Source organism: Artemia sp. Qi Xiang Cuo, chromosome 5 (assembly GCF_049724085.1).
Source record: "Artemia sp. Qi Xiang Cuo chromosome 5, ASM4972408v1, whole genome shotgun sequence".
Lineage (NCBI taxonomy): Eukaryota > Metazoa > Arthropoda > Branchiopoda > Anostraca > Artemiidae > Artemia > Artemia sp. Qi Xiang Cuo.
In genome coordinates this window covers 19,401,518-19,425,395 of record NC_142798.1, presented here as the reverse complement: position 1 = coordinate 19,425,395, position 23,878 = coordinate 19,401,518, and the positions used below count along the sequence as shown (strand labels likewise).

General features: G+C 35.7%; 1 protein-coding gene across 1 annotated transcript in view; it reads left to right on the top strand.

Annotated features, from left to right (window-relative positions):
* The first annotated feature begins 497 nt into the window (after positions 1-497).
* Positions 498-23,878, top strand: part of LOC148951921 (bone morphogenetic protein 3-like) — a 77,136-nt gene continuing 53,755 nt past the window's right edge. Inside the window, exon 1 of the mRNA XM_089088759.1 lies at positions 498-782. Coding sequence (XP_088944885.1) covers positions 566-782 — 217 coding nt within the window. The 5' untranslated portion in view covers positions 498-565. The remainder of the gene's footprint in view (positions 783-23,878) is intronic.

Below are 23,878 nucleotides of genomic sequence, written 5' to 3'. Positions count from 1 at the left end.
ATAATTTTTGCTCATTTTGAGTTTGACTTGTCTATTTATTGTAATTTCGGTTCATTTTGAGTTTCATTTAATTATTGATAGTGATAGTTTTACGCTTGAAAGATTATTTGACTTTATTTTTGCTCATTCTTGTCTTAATGGAGCTCTTTTCTTTTCTTTGAAAAACTTGTTTTATGGATTTTTTTTTAGATTAATAATAGAATATACAACACCATGGGTGTACGATTCATCAAATGTTAAAAGACAGAAATTTCAAATCTTTAAATTCTCCGTTTCCCACACTAGGACAGAAAGGATTTTTTGATGATATAAGGCTGACAGATAACGTTCTGTCAAAGTGCTTCCTATATGGAAGCTTTCTTGTCAGATAATTTTTCAAGTCCTGCTGATTGGTCCTCAGTGTCTTGTAAAAGGCCCCTGGAGTTTCATACCTGACAGGTACTTGAGACCTTAATAACGTTCTGCCTCCGCCCAGCTCTAAGCGCCATGATCATCTTTTTTCTTGTCAGTAAGGTTTCGAATAGAGCTCAGCTAATGGGAACAATTGCTATGAGAATGTGAAAAAATGGCAGATATATTAATGCTTATATTATATTTTATAACTTTCACGATCGAGATAACGTGTTACGAACAGTCTTTTTTGCCAAATAGTTTTGTGACAAGCTCCAGTGGGTTAGGATATGCAGTTCCAGAGTATATGCTTCATTTGTATCAAAAGTTTTCCTCTGTACAAGCGTTCCCTTTGGATAACGATGAAGTGAGATGTTTTTTACCTAAAAAAGGTTAGCTACATATTTTGTGAAAATTTACTAACTTACATGGGTGATTACCAAGGCCGTATCCATGAGTATATTACTGGTTTTGACCCCCCCCCCCAAAAAAAAAAAAAAATTAAAATTTTCCAACTCGTAAAAAAGTAATAAAATACATACAATCATGTTTTTTATGTGTTTCCTAAGTTTTTCGTAACCGCCCTTTCCCCGTAAATTACCCCCCTCCCTGAATAAATCCTGAATATACCTTTGGTAGCTACAGAAATTTCGATTTAAATTGGCCGGTTCTAGGATACTCGTGTCAGAGGGAAGGATTGAATTACCTCCTCCCTCCTGGATGACCAGTCATACATAAGAGCTCCTATTTTATGTGTTATTTGTGAAACATGGGACATATCTTGGGAAAACCATCTTTTGAAACATTATTCCTACCCTAAGGCATATCCCCTGATCCCTCCCCCCCCCCAAGAAAATATCCCTGAGTACCCTTGGAGCTGCTTGAACTTTATTGTTTTGATAATATGTTCTTGTAATTTGTCTCCTGCCCGTAAATACGGATAAGTTTAGAAATACATCTCTATTTTTTATTGCATTTAAAATAAAATAATATATTTTAATTTGCGTGTATGTACAAACATTCTCGTAAATTTTTGGTATGGGGTCTGCCTGGCCCCCTCTGCTAATTAACTCAACAGGAGGTTACGTAAAGTTACCCCTCCTGAGGAGGGGTAACTTTAATGTACTATTACTAAATTACTCACCATTCTGTTTAAGACCCTGAAACATTTCATCTAAATGTCTTCAGTTTTTTTCATTTAGTTAATGACTTTCGTTAAGCTTTATTAATTTAAAGAGCTAGCTACACGAACTTTATTTTAAATTAGTTTGCTGGAAATCACAAATAAGCAAAGCCGTATCCACGGGGAGGTGGGATTTGAACCCCCTCTCCACCCCCTTGAAATTTTCGACTCGTAAAAACGTAACAAAAATAAATACAAACAAATTCTGATGTGTTTTTTAAAGTTTTTGTTGTACCCCCCTTCCCTCTCCCCAAAAAATCCTTTTAAAACCCCCACCCCCGAAAAAAAATCCTGGATAAGGCCCTGCAAGTAGGCACAGGCGTAGCTAGGGATGTTGGTGCCCAGGTAAATTTTGGTCACCCCCCCCCCCCGCACCGTCGCTACTACAATATAAGTATACAAAACAAAAAATTACTTCTTAGAGGCTTCGACAGATTGCCAAAGGTCGTCATTGTCATTGCCAGCCGTCTAGGGCCAAGTGAAAAGCAGGCGTCCCCAAATGAGGTAGGAGTATGACGTAAAGAAATATTTAATGGAAATGAAGACTTCTTGGGAGGGATTAAAGAAGGAGGTTTTGGATAGGTTGCGGTGGAGGAGGAGCCTGTGCAGCTGTCTTGGCCTCAGGTGGATTAGTGCTGCAGTGAGTGTATATGTATATATATATATATATATATATATATATATATATATATATATATATATATATATATATATATATATATATATATATATATATATATATATATATATATATATATATATATATATATATATATATAACGAAAATGTATGTACATTTAATGAAGAAAACAACTTCTTGGGCTTTATGTTATAACTCCCCGCGTCAACAGCTCGGGTTTTTACTCTTTAAAAATGCCCTTACTTTCACTAGGTGGCATTAGGGCCTTTCACCCTCTTGAATGAGACATTACATCTCTAAGCCCCTTGGCTTTCATTGGATCTTTTTAACCCCCCCCCCCTTGCCGTGGATGGCAACTGAGGCTTTCGACCCACTGATAACGGTCCTGGTTTTGATTGGGCCTGCCTTATGCGTATAGAAATGTTCTGCAGCAAAACATCTCACACAATTGAAGAAAACCGCTGACTTCGCTAAAGACTGCAAAGTTGACCAACCACATTTCTTATAACAAATTTCTTTCTTTTTCGAAATTTTAAGGCGTCTTGACGAAGATTTTGGGTAATTCTTTTTCAATTTCTTATTTTTAATTTTCTTTATGGTTTAAAATGATTTACGCTATTTTTGCATTGTACTGCAGTTGCAATGACTTTCACACCATGTAAAACTTGGTGTAGGTTGTGGTTTTAGGGGGTTAACCCTCTAAATGATAGAGCTAGCAATGAAAAAGAAAAATGCTAACTTGTTACTCTCTCGCTAAACTGATAAACTTTCCAAGTATGAAAATCAGTTTTTTCTTGGTTTTTATTAAGCTTTTTCAGTTTCGCGGAAGGAATTTGGACGTTTTAGGTCAGGTTTTAGATTTTTTATGGTTCTAAAATGGTTTAGACTAGCCTATATTTAGACTGTTTTCGTATTATAGAATATTTGCGATGACTCCCCAGGCGATAAGAAATTTTGACAAGGGTGCAGTTCCAGGAAACAACCCCTAAATGGTAATGGCAACAGAAAAAATAAAATGGAAATGCTACTCACTGCTTTTCCTAGAATATTTGTTTACCAGACAGTTCCTACTGAATTTTTTTTAAACTGAGTTTTCTTACAGAAGTAAAGAATGAAGTTGAAACTTAACAGGAAAAAAATTATTACTTCGCAGATTAAACAACATCTATCTACAAAAGTAGCTCAAATAAACTCCCTCCTGGTATTTCCCAGCATGTAGAGAATTTAAAAGTTAGCACTTTACTGAAAGCACAAAACCAAACCCATAAAACAGGATGTTCTCAAATTTCACAAGTAGCTTCCAGAAAATACAAGAATAATTTCTAAGGCTCTTAATAGTCTTGCACCAACCATGATATAGATAACTTTTAGTATATGATTATAGTGCTCTATAAAGCTCAAGCAAAGCGCTAGTTTTCAGAATTCTACAGAAACTGGAAAACATTACGAGTTAGTTTATTTGATCTAGTTTTGTAGATATATCATGTGGAATCTGTGAAGCAATAATTTTCGTTCCTTTTAAAATTCAACTTCGCTTTTTACTTCCGTACGAAAACTTTGTGGATTTTTTAATTAATTTATCCTCGTTTTACTATTTTCTGAATATACACAATAAAACTTGCAAAAAGAACGAATCTTTAGCTTAGGCGATGGAACTAAAGAAATCTATATAATATTTTGTTAAAATAGAACATTACTTCCTATCTTCTACCTCCCGTAGGAGGTAGGAAGTTTTACTTCCTGCCTCCCTTAAACTTTCTCACAAGATGTGTACAACTTTTTCACAACATTCTCACTTCTCTCGCAATTTCTCACTAAGCAGCTCGAGGGATATTTTGTCATCGGTATCTTGGAGAATTTTAACATAAAAAAACAATTATTTTCATCAAAAATAGAACTAAGGAATTGAATTAGCTTTTTCAATGTGTTTTTTAGTTTTCATTTATTAAGGGGTTTGGGAGAAGAGTATACAAAAGGGGGTATTGTAAACCTCCATTTAAGGGTCGTTGACCATAGAGATTAGGCCAACAATGGTGCCGTTATTATGATTTTCAGTCTTTCTACTTCAAAAAAGGTCACTTCGTTGTGGCACGATCTCTTTTCCTTCTTGAAAAGGCTACTAGATATAGCAGTTTTCTTTCAACTCAGCTCTCTCCAAATATTCAACGACCAACGGTTCGATACGATCACCCATGGGGAAGAAAGAAAAAAAAAGGAGAAATCAATATTTTTTATTTTCTGGGCAAGGGTGCATCCAGGATCTTGTTCGGCGGGGAGGGGTTTACGATAAAAAAAAAAGTTTTATAAAACGCATCGAAAATATGTTTATATTCATTTTTATTATGTTTTGTAAGTTTTTTGGGAGGAGAGTCCAAACTCTTTAACCCCCCCCCCCCCCAAATACGGCCTTGATTCTGGGCTGTGTGCTGGAAACATCAAAAAGTGCAGTTTTGACAGCCGGTCCTCCCCATAGCTAAGGATTGACAGTACTGGTTCATATCCTCCCCCTCATCAAAATCCCTTTCTGAACATTAAAAGATTAATTTTTGCTTTACTTAGGCTATACTAAAATGCAAAAAGTATAAGGAATTGCTCATTGTTAAGTGTTTTATTTATAATTAATGTAAAAAAAAGAAAAAAAAAACTGAAAATGCTGCGCTTATAACAGGTATACCTAATCGGAATCTTTTCATCCTCAAAGTAGGCTATATAATGAAAAAAAAACAAGCTAGGCGCAAAGACAGGAATGACAGCTTATAGTATATATAACACAGTATATATAGTAAATATGATATATCACAGCTTATAGCATATATATATATATATATATATATATATATATATATATATATATATATATATATATATATATATATATATATATATATATATATATATATATAGTGTAAGGGGAGCAGCAGCCCCCTCATAGTTGAGATCATTCCTGTTTGTTTAAAGTTTGGTGGTTTAATTTTTATGTAACAAATTTGACCTTTTTTTATCACACTTTTCATGATAACAAACAGTATGTAAGCAGCGACTCGGACCAATAGTAAACAAAATCTAATAAGAGTTCTGATAATAAGATAGTTAATTCATCAAAAGAACCAGCTTTTTATGCTGATTTCAAGTATATAACATTCATTAAGTTTAAAGTTACCCATTAAGAGCTGCGTTCCTGAGGAAATGTGCAGGATTTTGGAAAAAGGGAGGAAACATCCTCAAAAAGGCACATGGTCTTGATGAAAATTAAACAATCAAATTCAGCATATCAGAGATCCTTGTTGTGCAGGTTTCAAGCTCCTATGTACACATATTTGGAACTTTTTCATTGTTTTTTTATTTTTTTTTTTCACTAGGGGTGTTCGTATCAAACCAATGGTCCTAGACAATCAGGAGAGGTTTCATTTGAACGAAAATTTAAAAATATAGTGCCCTTCACAAGTAGCCAAAGAGAATATGCCACGGGATAGTGACGTTTTCTGCTATTTTGTGGTGCCAAACTACTATTCTCCCCAAAGGGGGCCACATTGCTTTCCCCAATCGATTTAAAAGTATCAAAGCAACACATTGAGCTCATAGCGTATCCAGGTGGGCAAGGGGGTTTGATCCTCCCCCCCATCCGACTTGTGAAAACGTAACAAAAATTCATGTGAGCAAATTTTTGATGCGTCTTTTAAAGTTTTCATTTATTCCCCTCCCCCCATACAAAAATCCTCAATGTGCTCTTGATTGAGCCTCCCAGTTTCAGAGGATGTAATTCCGTAAATTGGTGCACTTGTTTTTAGAAAGTCACGCAGTCCATACAAGTTTGATGTTTAATATAGATATTTATTTTAAAGCTGCATTTAACTAAGTTGATTTACTTGATTTTTCATAAATTATGTACAATGATGTATAATAACGCTTCCGCTATTAGGAAGGGAATTTGGTGGGTCATTGTGCCGGCGAGGGGGTGGGGTGCGAGATTCTTCAAAGAGTGAATTTTAAGGCTTCGATTGTTTAAGTCTCCATAAGCCATATATGGAAAGGAATCTGGACGGCGGGAGGGTTGTAATTAATCTTCAATCTCCCTTCATTTGATCTAAGCATGAATAAGGGGGATAGCTTTGACAGCTTTCCTATTGCATAAAAACGTTGGTACTCTTGCATTATGCGGGCCTCTCGGGTTAACTAGAGTAGGCAATGATAAAACACGTTTTTGACATGTTTACCGCTATATATTCATCCTATTTTATTTTTTTTTCATTAGCATTAACCAAACTTGACTTATTAGAATGGCCCGCATAATGCAAGAGTATCAAAACGTTTTCTCTTGTAGCCTAAAGATTTAATTCGTAGGAGAAATGAATCTCTAATTGTTCTTGGTTGCTGGGGATATTTTTGGTCTATGCCTGTAGTATTGGTACTGTGAAAAAGGAGGGGGGGGGGGGTTGATAGCACCCCTCTCATTACCACAATATTTTTCTACGTAGCGTAAAAGATTGCATTCCCATGTCTACTGGCACAGAGGTGAAAAGTGGATTCGGGGCATGACGATTGTCGCCAAGGAATTTCTTGGGGAAGTTGGTAGGGAGAGGGGGGGGGGGTGCAAGTTCTACCGATGTTTTGTTTTCACTGAGTTTGAATGGTAATATTTCTGATTCCTATTTAATTGAAATATTTTATGTCTGCCTGCTTCCCGGGGGCATCGTCTGCCTACTGGCATCCATAGGGAAGATCCCCATAAAATAACTTTTTTCAAAAAACTTGCCATTAAAGTCATAGAAATAATGACCCTATAAATAATTTTTGATATTCTGACCCCCGCCCTTTTAATAAGTTTTTTTTTTTTTTTTTTTTTTTTTTTTTTTTTTTTTTTTTAGGAATGAATGTCATTTTCGAAGCATTTAAAAAAATAAGAGTTAAAGGAATGAGAAACAAAGCCCTAAAAAAATTTTTATTACCTCATATGCAACAACTAAATCTGTTATTCATACTAATTCTGAATATGCAAAATGAAATAATTTTAAAATTACTCTTTAAAACGTATAAGCACTTGAAATTTTCTATAATTTTAGAAACAGGTAATAAACTCCCCCCAAAAAAGTGCCATCATGATGAAGATCATGGTGTGAAATTCAACATGTATGAGAGACCTAAAGGCAATATCAACAAATCATGAAATTGTTCTTTTTTCTTATGAAGTGAATACTTCGGTAGGGAACATCTTATGAAGTGAACATATCTTCGGTAAACAAATGTATTAAATGATTTTTTTTTCTCTAATCATTGCTGTGTAAAAGTTACATTTGGTTTAACTTCGAAGTCGTGGAGTAGTAGCCGTCCTCGCATGCAGGGTAACCTTGGCTACTCTGTGAAAATGAAGAGAAGTTAGGTAAACAAATATATTCTTCTTAAATGGAAGCAAAGAGTGACGTTAAAACTTAAAATTAACAATTATTCCACATATGTGGGTACTGCCCTCTCTTCAACCCCCAGCTCTTTGCGTAAAGTTTGTTTGTCCTAATCCCTTATGAACAACTGCTTGAACACAAGGGCTGTTGAATTTTAATAAGAAGTATTTTTGAAGAACTATAACCCTTTAGCGTAAAAAACGAAGGGTCGAGGAGGGAGCAGCTAATATTTGGAGTAATTTTTTCCTTTTAATTTTTTAATGTCGCTCTTTACTTTCATTTGAGAAAATTTAATCTACGCGAATGCTCTACCATCTTTTGACTTTGAAATTCTGCCTCAGTTTTCGCTCATTTTCAATGATTTTAACCCTGGCTTTTTAGTTTGTGGAGTAAAACTAAATGAAACCGGTGCCATATCCAGGGGGAGGGAATATGGCATCCTTTCCCTTTTGTAACGTTTTATGTAACAGTGGTCTTATAAACCCAATGCTTGCTAGTATTTTCAACATTTCCTTATTTTTAATGGCTAAAAGAGAAGATTGTTGAAATTAAAATAAGCAAAAATAAAGTTTTTTCAGGAGATCATTTTTACAGGTTCTTAGAAGAAACAAAAATTGCATGCTATTGGCATGTTTCTATCCCAGAAATGTGTAAATTAAAATGATCAATGTAAATGTGTAAATTGAATCCTAATGCATCGCTAGGGAGTATTTTCAATATTTCCTTATTTTTAACGGATAAAATAGAAGATTGTTAAAAGTTAATGAAGCTAAATTAAAGTTTCTTCAGGAAACCATCCAGCTTTTTAGAAGTAACATAACTTGTATGCTATTGGCATGTTCCTAGCCCAGATGTATGAAAATTATAATGTTTAGTACCATTTATGAACTCCTCTTATAGAATAAATACTATATCGTTCGTACTACCAAAGATGTTACCGCTGAAAAATTCGTTTAAAACTTATTTTTCCTCCTGTCTCACACTTTTGTTTGGGAAACAATAACGTTGCTCAGTTGCGATTGCCCATTCAGCTTAAAGAAGATACTCAAACTCTTCGATTGCCTTTGCTTCAGAGCCTTTGTCATAGATCCGTGTTGTCCAGATGCGTATATTGTTGCGGAATGCTTATTATTTTTTAAAGAAGACTCGGCAATATCTATAAGAAAATTAAATAATGAAGGAGAAAATATATTCCAAAATGATGACTAAATGATACATCCGGTGCTCGTGATTGGAGGTATAAAGAGGATCACTTACTCTCCCATCTCCCACCTTACTCTGCCAAAATACAGTTTCTTGATTAATAACTCTGCTATAATTCTGCTCATTTTTATCGTATTATAGATATATAGATATTTATTCAGCTAAGGTAAACAAACAATAGTAAAGGACACCCTAGACGGTCAATCATTTTGATCAAAATCAATTGATTAAAGCATGATTGACCGTCTAGGAACTGATTGACTCATTCAAACTTTCTATCAGTCACCATCAACGCTTAACTCAAGCGTCAAACAGGTTCCTAGACCATGCTTTAATCAATTGATTGACGGAAGCTTTTGATCAAAATGATTGACCGTCTAGGGTGTCCTTAAACAGCAAAACCGCGATTCCCAACATGGGGCACAGGCCCAACCGATTGGGCATGGTAATATTTTGGTGGGTCATGAGCCAGATGTGCAACTTTTGACTGATTATACCTTAGAGCCTTAATCTTGAAAAGAACATTTTTCCTGTGAATGACGTCAGATTCAGATTCATTTGAGGAGTAAAAAAGATACATGATAATGTTACAATAACGCTATGTATTGTAAAAAGGTGTTGTATTCAGACGACTTTTTTTTTCATTAATAGAAAATATACCTAGCGGACGACCCAAAAACATATACCTAGTTAATGCCCCTTTAAGCTTCCTTCCCGTGAATACACGTAGAATTTGGAATAACAAAATTTAAATATCACGGGGGGGGGGGCATTAGGATTTTAGAAATGCTTAGGTGGGCTACGACCCAAAATTGGATGGAAACCACTGTAAAAAAAAGCACATGTATCATGCTATACCCCCGTAAGAATTTAATTTACATCTTACAATTCCGTAATTGCAAAAATATCCTTAGCAAAAATATTTTTCTTGTTAAGATACTTTAAACATCGCATTAGAAAAAGGATTCAGAACAAACTGAAATTGTTCTATAGAAAGAGGTAAATGGAAAAAAAAATGAAAATGTTGAGGTTTTTAATTCAAAATTTAAACTTGTGTGATCCCAAACTGTACTTTTGTTGTCGTCAAACTTCAAGTTAAGAAAAGTTAATTTAAAGTCAAGTTAAACTTCTGTGTTAAGATAAAATAGGAAATATGGTGGGGTGTAAGCTGTTTAACTATTCTCCTAAACATATTGTAGTACTAACCTTTTCTTGAGAGAGGGGGGGGGGGGTATTTCCATCAGAAAAAAAAATGCAAAAACTAGTGTTCAATTAGAGAATATAGCTTTTTTGTATATGGCTTATACAATGAAGTCATCAGACGTTAATGTACAAAAAGAAATTCCACTGTAACCACAGGTGTTGTCCCCTTCCTCTTGTGAAGTAATCATGTAATATGACTAAGAGGTAAAGACCCATTATAGAGGCAATTCACATTTTCTTATACATGGAACTGAACAAATTAAACCAAATTAAACTGGTTGCCATTCTGGAACCCTATTGACCATTTACAGAAGAAATTTCGGTCTATCCATCTTCTAAAACACATTTTTTTCCAACCTTTAGTTTTAATGATACTTCATCATTCTTTCATTACATCTTACATAAATCATTGTATAACTTTTTATCTAAATATTTTTAGAACGCATATAAAACCACTAGGTTTAATCCAAAATAAAGCAGTGAGAGTAGTTGGAAATTTAAAATCTACCCTTAAAACTTAAGAATGCATCAAACATAGAAACTTATTTCGTTGAATATTTTCAGCTGTTTTCACACTAAATACACAATTTCATTAGCTAATAATCAAGTTACGCTACGTGACGCACAAGCTTTCACGTTTAAACAAATCATTTCATATTACGCTAAAAAAAAAAAATCTACAAGGCCATCATAATCATCGCCTAAAATCGTTACTATCATCATGAGCAATCATATATATTTGGAATTTTGGTTGGTGTGCGTGTAACTGAACCACCATGTAACTGAACCACAGGCAACTGAACCCCTGTAACTGAACAGTCGTGTAACTGAACCACCGTGTAACTGAACCACCGTGCAACTGAACCCCTGTATAACTGGACCTCTGAGCGACTGAACCCTCGTATTACGAACCACCAGGCAACTGAACCCCACTTAACTAAACCCTAGTGCAACAAAATTCCTGTGCAGCTCAACCCCATGTAACTGAACCCCTGTACAACTGAACCACCATGCAACTGAACCACTGTGCAACTGAACCACCGTGCAACTGAATCACCGTGTAACTGAACCATTGTGTAACTGAACCATTGTGCAACTGAACCACCGTGCAACTGAACCCTTGTGTAACTGAACCAATGTTGCAACTGAACCACTGAACTCAGTTTTTCAGTATTCTAAAAATATTAGGTAATATAATTGGACAAAACACAAGTTAGAATTTTTACATGTTCATTCTTGTTGGAACTGTTTGTTTCTTAAAATCATGATATAAACACCTGTCAAGATCATTCATAAAAAAGCTTCGTTTTATTTTTGCAAAAAAAAAGAAGATCTAATGTCACAAACCATTAAAGCTGATTTTTTTCTCTTTTTTTTCAGGTGAATAAGACCTTTACAAAAATATTTTCCATAAAAACCTTATTTTTTAACAGTGAGTAACTTGCTAAACTTACAGTCCCTCTCCAGGAGCTGCTGGTAGGGTTGTTAATCCCAGAGGCATAGTTATTTGACTTTTAAACTATTTTGAAAAAAATGATCGGATGCATTTGGAGGGGGGAACGGCGGCTAAGAGAGAGAGGTTGATTTTCTCTGATTACCTTTGATTTTTCAAGATTAAACTTGAAATTTCACTTTCCAATCGAATGAGCTTTCTCCAAAGTTTGTACGACCATCCCATCTATAAAATCCTTAAATTTTAGCAATGGTTAACTTACAATAACCTACAGCCCTTGCTCCGAGAACTGCGGGGTTTTTGTTAATCACGTTTATTAATCCCGTTTTATTGTTCGATTGGAAATTGAAAGCTTCAGTGCCCTTTTTAAAAGTGAAAAGTGATTGGAGGGCAACCAGCCCCCCCCCCCCCCGGGAAAAACACCTCCTGTTGAAAATGCCTCCGGAAAATACTACTTCTTGGAAAGTGCCCCTCCCCCGGGAAAATACCTTCCTGCGGAGGATCTCCCCCCGAAAAATGCCCCTTGCCGTTAGTTGGTATCCAATCAATTTCGCCTTATAAAAAAAGACTAGAACTACCTGGGGATTATAAATAATTTCTACCTACATCCTCCTCTCGTCTGTCCCATAGAGCTAATTCTGTATTTATCCAAAGTCTCAAAGAGAGTTGAGATGTTTTGGCATTAAAATGGACCCTTTGAGGCATCTCCTTCTCCCTAGCTACAAAGCAATCAGAGAACCCCATTGCAGAAGTTTAAGCACCTTTTTAAGTTTTGTAAACTGTCCATGGCTTACAGATAGTGTTTGTTATTTGGAAACATACGGGCATTTGAAGCGTGGGAATTTTCCGAAGGGGGGGAGATTTTCTGGAGGATTTTCCGTGAGAAGAAAATTTTTGAGCGGAGGGGGCGGGCAAGACTTACATTCCTCTTTTCCACTTTCCTTAGCACTTCTCAGCTAAACTAAAAAATAACAGAACCCAAATAAAATATTCCAATTTAGAAAACTATATCTTACGCGAGGGGGTATTTTCCAGTAGAGGGTTTCCTTCGGAGAGTGAGTGGGGTAAAATCCTAGACCCGTAGACAGTGAGAGGGCGAAAGGAACCCCCATCAACAGCCCTAGAAAAAGAGAAATAAATCTAACTTTAAGAGTTGATGATGTCCTATTTTCTTTGTTTTTGTGACAACAATTTCGAAGTTTCTCATGAATCATCTGGACCGTCATTTATGTCATAAATTTAAAAAGCGAAGAAATCCAATAAAGTTGAACATGTAAAGATTCTAATTTGTGTTTTACCCAATGTAAGTACGGTGTTTGAGTTACACGAAAGTTCCGTTATAAGAGGGTTCAGTTGTACGGTTGTTCAGTTGCATGGTGGTTCAGTTGCATGGTGGTCCAGCTGCACGGTGGTTCAGTTACACGGTGGTTCAGTTGCAATGGAACCATTTTGTTTAATTCATTGGATAGTCCCATATATTCTTTTTTTTCTTTTTTTGGGAGGGGGACTCTTAAAATCCCTTGTTGTTTGGGTCTTTTAAATATTGTTTTTTCTTTTCTTTGTTTTGTGTGGGTGTGTGTGTTGAGTCTTTGAATTTTGAAACGCACTATATTGAAAATACTTTTCTTCTCTTTTTTTTGTATTTGTGTCATTTCTGTTTTTTTCCTGGTCATAGGGCCTTATGGGGGATTCTATGTTGAAGTGTTTTTATCGTAATTTTATTGGTTGAATAAATTAATTGGTTATTCAAAATCTAAAACTATTGAATAGGGGTGCAAGCTCTGATCAAGCGTGCAAGTCTTCCTGGGAAAATTCTAATGATTTATTTTCAAAACTTCTCATTGTTCGCCCTGAAATTCTATTTTTTCTACAATGCTCACTTCTCCATAAGTGGCATAAACTTCCGTAAAGTCAAATTCTGTGTGAAGCTCGAGTCTTCTTGGCACTACCTACGTTGTTGACAAAATTTGCTCCATAAGATCACATAATGGAACATAAAATCTTAAGTTGTGCTAGCATGACCGTGGAATTTTTAGAGTAAACTTGACATGAACAATATAATCTGCTTTCAACACAATTTATACAAAAAATGACTTAATGCCAACTAGTGATCATAGTTATTTCCAGAAAACAAGTATAATATCAATGTTAGATCAACTTAAGTGCTTTTAGTTTAACTAAAAGTGAGGCCAAAAACAGGTTCGGACGCGGCAGTTTATTTTCAGAGGGGGAAGGAACGATTTGGTAAAATCAGAAAAATAATGCAATTTATAAGAAACATCTGCAAATGAAACCATTAAAATCATGAGACTTTTTTCGTGAGGGTGGGGGAGATGGAGTAAGACTCTTTTCCCGGAGTATCTGCATGCCTCGGACAAATTTACAAACACCTCAGTTTGTGTGCACTTAATTATTGATCCATTTGTTGAACCACGTCCAATTCAAAATCACGATGATTAAGTAAATAACTATGGAAAGCGTCCATTATGTGAATAGGGATTTTGCAGCAAATAAGCGGTGATAAAAATCATATTTTTAACCTAGTGATTCTGCGTTTAAATAAGGACATGTTTGACAGTCTGTCAACATGGGACACTTTTGGATTGGGCCTAGGCGCCGTAAGTTAGTTTTTATCGGGCGCCTTTTAGGCGGCAAGAGTACGGAAATGTAGGAAGTTACAAATTAATTATGTTTAACTGTTATTTCATTGACAACAACTTTCTTAACTAAACAAACACACTGATGGTGTTGTATATGTAGAGGAGACTACGGAAATGTTGGAAGTTACAAATTAATTATGTTTAACTGTGTTTTCATTGACAACAACTTTCTTAACTAAATAAACACACTGATGGTCTTGTATATATATATATATATATAATATATATATATATATATATATATATATATATATATATATATATATATATATAATATATATATATATATATATATATATATATATATATATATATATATATATATATATATATATATATATATATATATATATATATATATATATATATAGGATCTGTAATTACGGATTAACTCGGTCTAATAGCAAGTAGAAATATAAAAAAAAGAATTTTGATAACAGTCAATACATCAAAAGAATTGGCATTTTACGCTGATTAAATGAAAAAACACGAGTTTTTTCCACCTGAAAGTAAGGAGGAACATTAAAACTTAAAACGAACATAAATTATTAGGTGTCTGAAGGGGATTGCCTCCTTCTCAACACTTTTCTCTTCGTGCTAAAGTGTTTTTGTACTTACATAAAAAAATCCTATTGTTCTAATTAAATAATTCTTGTGTTTCAGGAGTCGTTCTGTGTTTCAGGAGTGTCCAAAGAATTGAACAAAATTCAAACCCCCTCCCCACGTAACGACACCTCCTCCCCCTTAGCGGCGCCCATGACTGGATTTCATGGTTTTAATCAATTGAATCTTCCACTAAACAAATGACCATTCATTAAATAGAAATGCATGGTTTATTGTATTCTTTTTAGTTCTTTTGGAAGTTGTACTTTCTTTAACTCACCATACATTTTTAACATTGCTGCACCAGGTGCACGGTTAAATACTAAACACAGTATAAAATTTAATATTTATACTGAGACCAGGTGCGTGTTGACCAAAAGTATACTTTGGCTTCATTTGACTCACCACTGCTGCTCTCTCCACGATGGTCACAATTAGCTGAATGCCCCGCCCCTAAGACTAGACATGAGGAAATTTGGTGCCATATTCTGAATAAGGTGCGCAAAAAAAAAAAAAAAAAAAAAAAAAAAAAAAAAAATCGGCCGATATCCAGTATGATTTCCCGATGTACAGTTATGACACTGACTCCCATATAGGTCCGATCATATCAACATGCCGTTATATTGGTCGGGCCCTAGTCTGGACACCTTGAAAGCAATTCGGGGTAATTGGTACTCTTGCATTATATGGGCCTTTACAAGGAAACCAGTCACAAAAACCCGTTTTTGACGGGTTAACTACTATAGAGTAGGCAATGATAGCGTGGTTTTCATTACGTATACGATATTTAAACTGTTTTTTTGGGGGGTTTAGGGGGAGGGGAAGGTACCTAGGTTAGGTTACGTATTTAATATATGCATTGCTTTACCCCCCCCCCCACCCCCTAATGTGCTAATATATAGCCCAAATTTGTTTCTAAACTATCATATATTCATCCTATTTTATTTTATTTCATTAGCAATAACCAAACTTGACTTTTTAGAAAGCCCCATATAATGCAAGAGTACCCAATTCGGTAATAATATTCTTTTTTTTTAACATTCAGCTCCTCGTTATTTTTGAAACTGAAGTTTTGCCCTGACAGGAACTTTCTACGAAGTTAAATGTTCGCCTTTATAACATAAAAGAAATTCAGTTACCGAAAAGCTTAATGTTGCCATTACAATGACCAGGTAAATTACTCAAAGCTGACAAAACTCTTTTGTCTGTCTAATAACATAAAGCGTTTTATAATAGTACAAAAGTGGTAAAAATCGAATCTCTTTTGTAGTTACGTATGCGGTACCAAATGAATTAATTTTTTTTTTTATTCTGGTCCTTTATCAAGCTTCCCGATATGTAAAATACATTTGCGCAAATCTGACAGAATATTAGCTCCCTCTTATCATACAATATACATTACTAAATGGGCATCCAACACGAATTTTTTTAGAGACAAATCCATAAAACCAAAGTAATCAAGCCATATTTGGGCACCTATTTCCTGATTTTGATTAACGATTTAAAGAAATTCATTATCCTTTTTTTGTACTTTATAATGATATTTCAGCCTCCTATTAGAAATTTATTTTCTCACTTATTTCATTCCTAGTCTTTCTTTGGCTAGCTTGCCCCGCCCCTAGAGATTAGCCTTTCTGTTTTGACAAATATATCTATAAAATGTTTGGTCAACAATAAATTACTAAATTACTAAAGAGCATCGTTCATTAATTTTTTGACATTTTGAACAGGCTTATGTTCCAATCCATTAGTTCAAGAATGCCGGTCTATCCTAAGCTTACCTACCTTAAAGATAATGGGCTGATTTACAAGTGGCGTGTAAAAAACGTCTGCCTTGTTTTTTTAACAATCAATTTAACTTACATCAAAATGTTATTAAGATGACTTGATTTGTTAAGGGCATTCCTTTTATATTATCTACCGAACTTTTAATGAATGAATTTTCTCTGTTATATTAAAATGATGAATATGCTTCGCTTGCCATGACTAACGCTTTTTTTCCTTTTTTTGGTAACAAGAATATTAACAGCAAAGAATAGTTTTTTAAAAAGAATACAGATCTTCTTGAGCCATTGATGACGCATAGCGCGTCGGACTGGCGTTTCAGTTACTGGGTCTTTCTTCCTACTAAATTGTTTTCTTGCTAACGTTTAAAGAAAACTTACGTTTTTCTTCCTTTTTTTGGTAACAAGAGTATTAACATCAAAACATAGTAAAAAAGGATACAGATCTTCTAGAACTATTGATGGTGCATAGGGTGTCGGACTGGCGTTTCAATTACGGGGCCTTTCTTCCTACTAATGTTTTCCGGTACTGTTCTATTAACCGGGCTATTTTATATAGTGCTAGTTTGGTTAATGCTAATGAAATAAAATAAAATAGGATGAATATATAATAGTTTAGAAACAAATTTGGGCTATATATTTGCCCATCAGGGGGAGGGGGCAAAGCCTACCATATATTAAATACGTAACCTAACCTAACCTAGGTACCTCCCCCCCCTAAACCCCACAAAACAACAATTTAAATACAGTTCTTGCCTTTTTTTGTATCTCAGACGCCATTGTAAACATTTTTCCATCCGGCGTCTCAATATATTTCGTGGCTGGTATGCATTGCGGTATTCAAAAGAGCCCGGTTAATAGAACAGTACCTGTTTTCCTGCTAACGTTTAACGAACACTATTGATAGCTCATACTGCTTCGGACTGGCGTTTCAGTTGCTGGGCCTTTCTTACTACTAACTAACGTTTAACAGAAACTTACGCTTTTCTTCCTTTTTTTGTAACAAGAATTTTAACAGCAAAACTTAGTTAAAAAGTATATAGGTCCTCTAGAACCATTGATGACGCATAAGACGTCGGACTGGCGTTTCAGTTGCTGGGTTTTTCTTCCTACTAATGTTTTCCTACTAACGTTTAAAGAAAACTTACGTTTTTCTTCCTTTTTTGTAACAAGAATATTAACATCAAAACACAGTAAAAACGGAGACAGATACTCTAGAACGCCACTGATGGCACATAGGGCGTCGGACTGGAGTTTCAGTTGCTGAGCCTTAACGTTTTCTACTAACGTTTAAGGGAAACTTGCGATTTTCTTCCTATTTTGGTAACAAGGATATTAACATAAAAACAAAATAAAAAAAGGTATTCAGATCTTGTAGACCGGCTTTCTTCATACTAATGTTTTCCTGCTAATTTTTAACGGAAACTTATATTTTTTTTGTTCTTTTTTTGGTAATAAGAATAATACCATCAAAACATAGCAAAAAAGATATATATCCTCAATAACCACTGATGGCGCATAGGGTATCCGACTGGCGTTTCAGTTGGTGGTTTTTTTTTACAAGAACAGGTAGCAAGCCTGTCGCCCAGCCTTTGCAATAGTTGGAGTCGAACTCAGAGCCTGGTATTACCAAGCATCGCTTCAATCCTGTGGACTACCATAGGGTTATCGAAATATAGTATTTGATATTAAATACGAATGGAGTTTCCCTCTGCTTAACTGTATATAACGTTTTACATAATTTGTGTGGACGCGGGATATTTTAGTGCATGCGTTTGATTGATCGTATATCAAGCAATAAGCTGTCCGAAAAATGTGATTTGATTCCCCATGCTAAGGCTCTAATGAAAGAAAGGTTAAGAGGACTAGGCCACGTTTTACATCTGAAGGATGACAAATTGCCAAAGATCGTACTTTTGGGCCGTCCACCTGGAGCCAAACAAATAGCTGATCTTCCCCGAATGGGGTGAGAAGAGGTTATAAGAAGGGGTTTAAAGAAAATTGCAACTTCGTCGGGGGAAATGAGGAGTGAAGCTTAAAATATGTTGGGGGTGGATTAGGAGCGTCCGCAGCTGTTTTGGCCTTAGGTGGTTTGGTATTACAACGAGTTATTAATAGTAGTAGTTGTTACATGCCCACTTTGGAAAACTAGATGCACGAGGATATTTTCTTTATTACCTTGAACTGTTTGAAACCTGATATTTTCGACGAACTGATGCATGCTTCCTCTATTTCAAACAATTTATGCTAATGAAATGTTACAGACACAATTTGTGCAGTGCAACTGACCTTTACTGTGTAAAAAAAACATTTTTTTTTCTTGTTTCGATATTGCACTAATTCTAAGGATACAAATTTAATCATATCAGCCCGTTGTATATGCTCCATCAGCCATTTTTGCTGCAGACTCGGTTAAAACTTCATAATTCTAATTCTTCTCCCTCTCTTTCTCTTTCTCTCCCTCTCTCTCTCTCTCTCTCTCTCTCTCTCTCTCTCTCTCTCTCTCTCTCTCTCTATCTATCTGCTTTTTGTTTTATGTAGATTTAAACTGATTCTAGATTAAGAAGGGTGGGCGTGTTTTCTGGGCATTAACGTTCGCTAGAATTAACTAAGCCGATTGCAATCGGTCGGTAATCATTGTAGCCGCTTTTGGTTTTTTTGCTTGTTTTTTTTTTGGGGGGGGGGTTGACATTAGACTGTTTCGGTATAGATTGTAGTTATAGCTAAAGTATCCCTACTTTAAGCTAGAATTTTACTGGAATCAATACGACTCAACCTGAGGCTAAGACAATAATATTGTTAGTAGTGGTTGCTAGACACGAAGAGGCAGTGAACAAATTGAAAAATTACGTTTGCCATCAACATTTTGTAAAGAAATTTTAATGCTAGTAAAATGTGTGTAATTCAATGTATTGATTAATTCAGAATCAATAAAGTAACTTATGAACAAAAATCGTCAAAGCTACAAAATATCAGCTAGTTGGTTTTAATGTTATAAAAGGCTTCGGTTTGTTAGTGCTTTATCATATCCCAGCGGAGAAAACAGACCAATATCAGACAACTCACGTTTACTCTAAACCATATCCATGGTTTAAATGTTATTATAATAATATACGGAAAAAGAAGTTGTCTATAAAATCAGACATAAGTGAAGGATAAATATTTACAAGATTTATAAAGAATCTGAGGGCAAAATTTAACAGGAGAAAATAAGAGCAAGCTCCAGGGATTCTAGTACAAGGGTAACAAGAGGCCATAGCCCCCCATGTGACGATCCAAAATGGGCATAAATTGTAAAATGTTCACTATGAATATTCTGAATCCAATTTTCAAAGACAGTACCTTACTCTCTAGCAGTTCTATCCATCAATGTCGGTAGACTTTATACTTAAAGATTAACTGATGTTTCAAGAAGTTTATGCTTTTAACTTATGCTTGAAGATTAAAATTGTTAATTAATTTGCCATTTTGGATGCTATTCTTAACATAAAAAAAGTCTAAAATTTTGCATTTATTTGAATATTTACATATTTTACATCCCCGTTGTAACCTAATAATTCTAGGTATGAATATATAATGAGTTGGAGGCAATAGGCTTGAGACTGTCTGTACAGGATTTCAACTCTTGTTGATAGAAGAGCATCGCCAAGTGCTAAAAAACATGTTGTGGTTTTCCATCATGCCCATCAAACAGATCGGCCCAGGATTGCAAAAAGCCTCCATTCCTACTGGAGGTCCCCGGGACTTCTTACTGTCCGGTTCTAAGCCTGCTTAAGCACTTCGGTGTAGACTTGAGAAGATATGCGATCCCCGTCCTGCACTGGCATCTGGGATCATTGCTTTTCCTGAGGCCAAAATAATTTCAATGATTTAAAGAATATGAAAATTGGAACTTGGAATGTTGCGACGTTACAAAATGACTATCGTATCGACATTTTGACTGACGATTTCAGACGATTTAAACTGGGAGTTTCAGAAACTCATATCCCAGGGGTAGGAAGCATGAAATTAGGTGATATAGAATTTGTTTAGTCAGACAGGAAGGTTGGGGTACATAGACAGAGAGTAGGGCTCATGATGGATAAGGAAACTGCTAAGTCCTGTTTAGGCTGGGAAGGTATTAATAATAGAATACCAATTGCTCATTTTATGACTAAAAGCTCAGAGTATCAGTTATGGTAGTATATGCCCCTGCAGAACCGACTGACGGAGATACTAGTGACTCAGATGAATTTTACTTACAATTACAGGAGCAAAGGGACAGGGTCCAAAGTAGAAATATGGTGTTTTTATTAGGAGATTTAGCCGCCCAGGTAGGTAGAAATAGGGATGGATGGCATCCAAGCCAAGGTAAATTTGGTGAAGGAAAAGAAAACAGTAATGGATACAGACTTTTGTAATTTTGCAGGTGTAGCAATCTAGTTATAACCAATACAGTGTTTGATCGTAAAATGGCCCATAAGTTGACATGGTATTCACATGATGGTAAGACAGAAAACCTTATTGATTATACTATAGTATACCGAAGACTAGCATGATCAATACAAGATACCAGGGTATATAGGAGTGTTATTAGTGATGTTAAAAGTAAAGATCACCATCTAGTAGTGTCTAGGGTTAATCTAAAGCTGAAATTTGTGCAGGGTACCTACCTCCCAGGAAGTCATGATGTTGGTAGACTCCAGGATGAGAATTTGAAAGAAACTTCCCAGGAACAGTTGAATACTAAACTTAAGAGTTTAAGATTTGACAATGTGGAAGATGGCTGGAATAATTTTAGAAAAACAATTCTTGAAGTTGCTGATGGTGGCCTAGGGAAGAAAGTTAGAACTGCAGCCAGGAATATTAGTGAAAAAGCTTTATGTTTAACGGAGAGGAGAAGGGCATTGTACAAGAATTATCTGAGTGAAAGATCGTATGAAAACAAAAGGAATGTAAAGAAAGTGGAGAAAGCATTAAAACATGAACTAAGGAGGTGTGAAGTAGATGTCATGGATCAAATTGCCGAGGATCTGGAAGATGCAGCTAGACGGCATAATAGTAAATATTGTACTGGCCTTGTCAATAAATAGAGAGGGAGTAGTCAATCCGGGCTTGTCCTAGTTAAAGATCAGAACGGGACCACAATTAGTGACAAGGAAAGAGTCCAAGAAAGATGGGCAGAAAATTTTGAGAATGTGCTGAACCGACATAGGGTTGCAGGAAAACATATAGAGGAAAATGAAAAAGTTTGTGATACCTTGGATGTGAAGGAAGATTTGTTTTGCGAGGAAGAATTAGCGACAATACTAAAAGGATAAAAAACTAATAAGGCTGCGAGTACTGATAGTGTGGTAAATGAATTTCTTAAACTTGGTGGCTATGAGGTTAGAAACAAGTTACTGAAGATTATGAATATGATTTTTGAAAAAGGGGAAGTACCTAACGATTTTAAGAAAACTTTAATTAAACCACTGTATAAGAAAGGTAATAAGAGTGAGTACGGTAATTATCGAGACATTACTCTGGTCTCTGTAGGTAGCAAATTACTTAGTAGTATGAAACTTTTTAGACTGAGAGATGCTGTAGACAAAGTTTTAAGAGAAGAACAGTGCGATTTTAGAAGTAGAGGATGTGTCGACCAAATTCTCACTCTTAGAATAATAATTGAGAAGTGCCTGAACTGTAAAACACATTTGGTCCTGAGTTTTATAAATTATGAGCAAGCGTTCGATTCTGTTGATAGAAGAGCTTTAGCAAAGGTCTTATGCTTGTATGGTATACCAAGCAAATATATTAAAGTGATTAGTGCTGTGTACAAGAATAAAACTGCTGCGGTTAAGGTAGGAACTGAGGTTAGCAGCTGGTTTTGTATTAAATCAGGAGTTAAGCAGGGTTGCTTCCTATCCCTCTTTATATGGATCATTTTGATGGACTTTGTCTCAAGAAGTAAAGGAAAGGCAATGGGAGACCACGGGATCCAGTGGAGAGGGAAAACTCTCCTGGAATTAGATTATGCTGATGATTTAAGCATCCTACATGAAAGTGTGAGCAAATTGAATGAACTTTTAGAGGTTTTGCGAGTTCAGGGTGCTAGAATAGAATTGAAAATTAATGTTAACAAGACTAAGTCACTAAGGTTAGGAATAAATGAAGATGAAAAGGTGAAGTTGGGTAACGAAAATATTGATCAGGTGGACAGCTTCCATTACCTTGGTAGTATCATAGACAGCGCGATAGCGCTGCCTAAGTAAATAACGAAGTGGGCACAATGTATTTTATTTTTTTCCTCCATACCCGGGCACTTCGTATCGAAGGAGTTGTCGTAGAAACTTCCAAAAGGACTCACTCGATTGGAAATTGGAGTGGCTAGTGCCCTTTTTAATAGTCGAAAGTGATTGGAGGGCAACTAGCCCCCCACCCATGCCCATCATTCCCCCAAACACATCCAATCAAAATTTTGAGAAAGTCATTTTGCTCAGCGTAGTTGATTTCCAGATAGAAAATATATTTTTGAGGAGGAAACTCTCGCATAACCCTCGGGGCAAGGGTTTTTAGTTATGCCCTGAGGGCATATAAGAACGATGTTGGCACAATGTATCATTTATTATTTTTTTTCTTTAGAGCAGGGCACTTCGTATGGAAGGGGTCGTCGTAGAAACATCAAAAGGGGCTCATTTAATGGGAAATCGAAAGTTCTAGTGCCCTTTTTAATAGTCGAAAGTGATTGCAGGGCAACTAGCCCCCCCCACACCAATAATTCCCCCAAATACATCCAATAAAAATTTTGAGATAGTCATTTTGTTCAGCGTAGTTGATTTCCAGATAGAAAATATGTTTTTGAGGAGGACACTCCCCCACAACCCTCAGGGCAAGGGTTTTAAGTTATGCCCTGGGGGCATATAAGGTTTTTATAGAAGACGTTGTCGTAGAAACTTTAAAACAGGCTCATTCGATTGTAAATTCAAAGGGATAGTGCCCTTTTTAATAATCGAAATTGATTGGTGGGCAACTATCGCCCCTCCCACGCCCATCATTACCCCAAACACATCCAATCAAAAATTTTAGATAGCCATTTTGTTTAGGGTAGTTGACTTCCAGATAGAAAATATATTTTTGAGGAGGAACATCCCCCACCATCCTCAGGGCAAGGGTTTTAGTTTATGCCCTGGGGGGCATATAAGGTTTTCACAGAAGGCGTTGTCGTAGAAACTTCAAAAGGGGCTCTATCGATTGGAAATTAAAATGGCTAGTGCCCTTTTTAATAGTCGAAAGTTATTGGCGGGCAACAATCCCCCCCCCCCACGCCCATCATTCCCCCGAACACATCCAATCAAAATTTTGAGATTGCTATTTTGTTCAGTGTAGTTGATTTCCAGAGAGA